At 34.6% G+C, this 3,100-nt stretch overlaps 1 protein-coding gene and 1 long non-coding RNA gene across 17 annotated transcripts in view; one reads left to right on the top strand and one right to left on the bottom strand.

Annotated features, from left to right (window-relative positions):
- LOC106871985 (FMRFamide receptor) overlaps window positions 1-3,100 on the top strand; it is a 337,948-nt gene that overhangs the window by 315,939 nt on the left and 18,909 nt on the right. For all 12 annotated transcript variants that reach the window (XM_014918777.2, XM_052969027.1, XM_014918779.2 and 9 more), the window contains one exon: window positions 343-1,525. In XM_014918777.2, the coding sequence (XP_014774263.1) occupies window positions 394-1,525 (1,132 nt within the window). In that variant the 5' untranslated portion in view covers window positions 343-393. The remainder of the gene's footprint in view (window positions 1-342; window positions 1,526-3,100) is intronic.
- LOC128248163 (uncharacterized) overlaps window positions 1-3,100 on the bottom strand; it is a 51,365-nt gene that overhangs the window by 20,812 nt on the left and 27,453 nt on the right. For 4 of the 5 annotated variants that reach the window (XR_008264462.1, XR_008264461.1, XR_008264463.1 and 1 more), the window contains exon 2: window positions 1,885-2,035. This is a non-coding gene — a long non-coding RNA (uncharacterized LOC128248163). Of the gene's footprint in view, window positions 1-1,884; window positions 2,036-2,842; window positions 2,919-3,100 lie in introns of those variants that run through there. The other variant, XR_008264465.1, reaches the window with a different exon arrangement.

A 3,100-nucleotide genomic window follows, 5' to 3' on the forward strand; every position in this document is an offset into this window, starting at 1 on the left:
AGAGAGAGAGAGAGAGAGAGAGAGAGAGAGAAAGAAAGAGAGAGAGAGGGCGATTTGATTGCTATTTCTAACATGTTCAGCCTCTCTTATTTGCCCTTATTTTAAAACCCTGCCACCCACACGCAAGCACGCGAATGTTTACAAGCGGTCTTCAAATTTTTCTAACCAAAGGGATTCTTAGCTCAATATTTACACATTATTATAGCTTTGTCTACTTTGAGCTCCGCCATAAAAAAAAAATCGAATTATATACGTTTATATTGAAGATAATGTGAAGTATTTATTTAAAAATTCTATTTTGGAAATGTATGATTGTTTAAAAATTTTTGTATTTTAATTTAGGCTGAATGGTGAAAATAATGAACTGGTTACCACAAGTAAAAGTTCGACTTCATGAGAAATGAAGAATTAAAGGCGAGAATGATTCCGTCAGAAAATCTTACCAACATTATCACTACGAAGAGTTATAATGCTTACGAACAGTTCTATTTGGAAGCGCGTTCCATCACCGGTCTCGTATGTTACCCAATCGCCTGCTCAATCGGCCTTATAGGAAACACAATGAGCATTATTGTGATGACCCAAAAGCAAATGCAGTCCTCGACAAATATCTACCTCTTGGCTTTGGCCTTTTCTGATAGCATAAAACTCATCAACGACTTTCTCTATTTCGTTGTGATATTACTGATGGAGATTGACAAACGAACTGGAGAGTCTTTATATCAAGGTTTATATCCTTACGCCCACTATATTTTCAATACGTCGTTATGCATATCGGCGTGGATCACCGTATCTGTAGCAGTGGAACGATACGTTTACGTATGTAAACCTCTCTATGTGAAATCTTACTGCACTATTCACCGCGCCCGCATTATAACTGTATGCGTTTACTTCTTTATGAGTATGCTATCCATACCATATGCAATGAGATACCAGTCTTATGAAGTGTACGATAATAGAACAAATCAGACTTTATTGGATTTGTCAGTTACGAAACTCTGGCAAAACAATGTTTTCTCAAGGGCTTATACTTGGTTTCAAAACCTTATTCGTTCAGTAATTCCGCTTTTAACTTTAATAGTATTAAATACTTGTATAATGTGTGGTATTAGGCGTTGTAAACTAAGCAAATCCAAGAATATGAGACGATACCGCATTACCATTATGTTGGTCTGTGTTGTCTTGGTATTCATGGTTTGTATATCGCCTGATGCCATCATGTCCACCATCCTTGGTTTTGGCTATATCGAAGAAGATTATTTAACTCGTGGCATTCGCGAGATAACCGATCTATTACTTCTTATTAACTCAGCGGTGAATTTTATACTCTATTGCATATTCAACACAATATTTTGGAAGAACTTCTTACATATTTTCTGCGCTATTTGTATAAAAATCTACTGCCCTCACCACCAGATGAACGTTTCCACACCGTCAAGACAACTGCAAAGCAATGTGTACAGAGAAGTTCAACTAGCTACATTTCCAGGAACACATCATTTTAAATTGGTGTCTGTCAAACGAGGTATGTAGCATAATTAAAATTACGTTAGTCTTATCTTTGTCACTGATTATATGCAAACCTACATTCCTTTCTATGTATTGATTAAACGTTAACAAGTCATGAGTTGAGTGGAAATCGGATAAGAATACCAAAAATAAAACAATTCAAATAAAGACTCTTCTATTCTTATACTTTACCGAGCTGTTCATTCAATTATTGAAAAGTTGTTATCTCTTAATGAAACCAGATTTGTCACAATTTTCTAATGTATGATTTTATATAATAAAATAAGCAGTTTGTTTTCTTCCAAGAACTTCTGTAATTGCTTGTATTACTAACACACATGAATGTTTGTTTATAGTAAATGTGCATATGCTTACTCAGCAAATTACAGTGATTTCTTCGTCGCCAGTTTTACATTATCAATGGGTTATAGCTGCTTTCTTGAAATACTGTTGTTGATTCAAATAATCATCGTCGTTACTTGCTCAGCTAACATCTTTAATTCTTTCTCCAATTGATTTACTTGACCTGAAAATAAACATTAATTTTAGTCACCTCATGTATTATATTTTGAGTGTCACTGAACAAACAAAGACAAGAGCTTCGGATTGTTATTATTTCACACAAGTAAAGCAGTGAGCTGGTACAATCGTCAACAAAGCGGACAAAATGCTCCGTGGAATTTCTTCCCGCTCTTTACATTCTTAGCTTAAATTCTTCCAACTTCCATTCTACCTTTCATCCTTTCGGTGTCTGTAGAATAGATACCAGCTGAGTTAAGCACGGGGATCGATGTAACCGATTAACTCCTTCCCTCCAAATTGCTGGCCTTGTGCAAAAATTTGAAGTTATTACTTCACATTAGATGTTATTTAACCTAGTTGAGCATTGACAGAGTATAACTATGAAGTTCGAGATATGATTAGCTTTGTGTCAGTTATTTTCTAATTTTCAGTTCATACCTTAAGATCATATAACACCATATGCACCTCCCTATGTAAGATGGTTAATTAAGGCGTGAGATTAATATGGTTGTCATTTCTAGCAGGTCTGGCTACTTTATAAACGCTCACTAATACATTATCGTTATCATTGTCATTATCATCATCAATCCTTGGACATTACCTGTTTGAGTATTAGGACATATAGGGCCCGTTAAGCGGTTTATATTGCGTGTAAGTCATCGAGGTCCCAATACTCCCAGTGAAATGCAACGCCATTTCGTCTCATTTTTACTCATTTACAACAGATTGAACTGGAGCAAGCATCGAAAAATAAACTAACTTGAAGAGTACAACACGGCACTCGATCAAGGAATCAAAAAAATGATCTTACATGCAAACCCCCTAACCTGTAGATCACATGTTTTCCTAACTTATATTATTGGAAAACTTATGAATATGAAACAGCTTATATACTTATCTATAACAGGCTAAAAAAAAAAATTGGTATTCAATAATATCATTGATGGGAAACGTAAATAAGAAAATGAAATAAATATAGACAGTATCATATTTATGAATTCACGTTTTAGAAAACAGAAACCAAGTAACACGGTCCAACATAGATTACAAAAAAATCTTTATATATATA

This window comes from Octopus bimaculoides, chromosome 6, assembly GCF_001194135.2.
Source record: "Octopus bimaculoides isolate UCB-OBI-ISO-001 chromosome 6, ASM119413v2, whole genome shotgun sequence".
Lineage (NCBI taxonomy): Eukaryota > Metazoa > Mollusca > Cephalopoda > Octopoda > Octopodidae > Octopus > Octopus bimaculoides.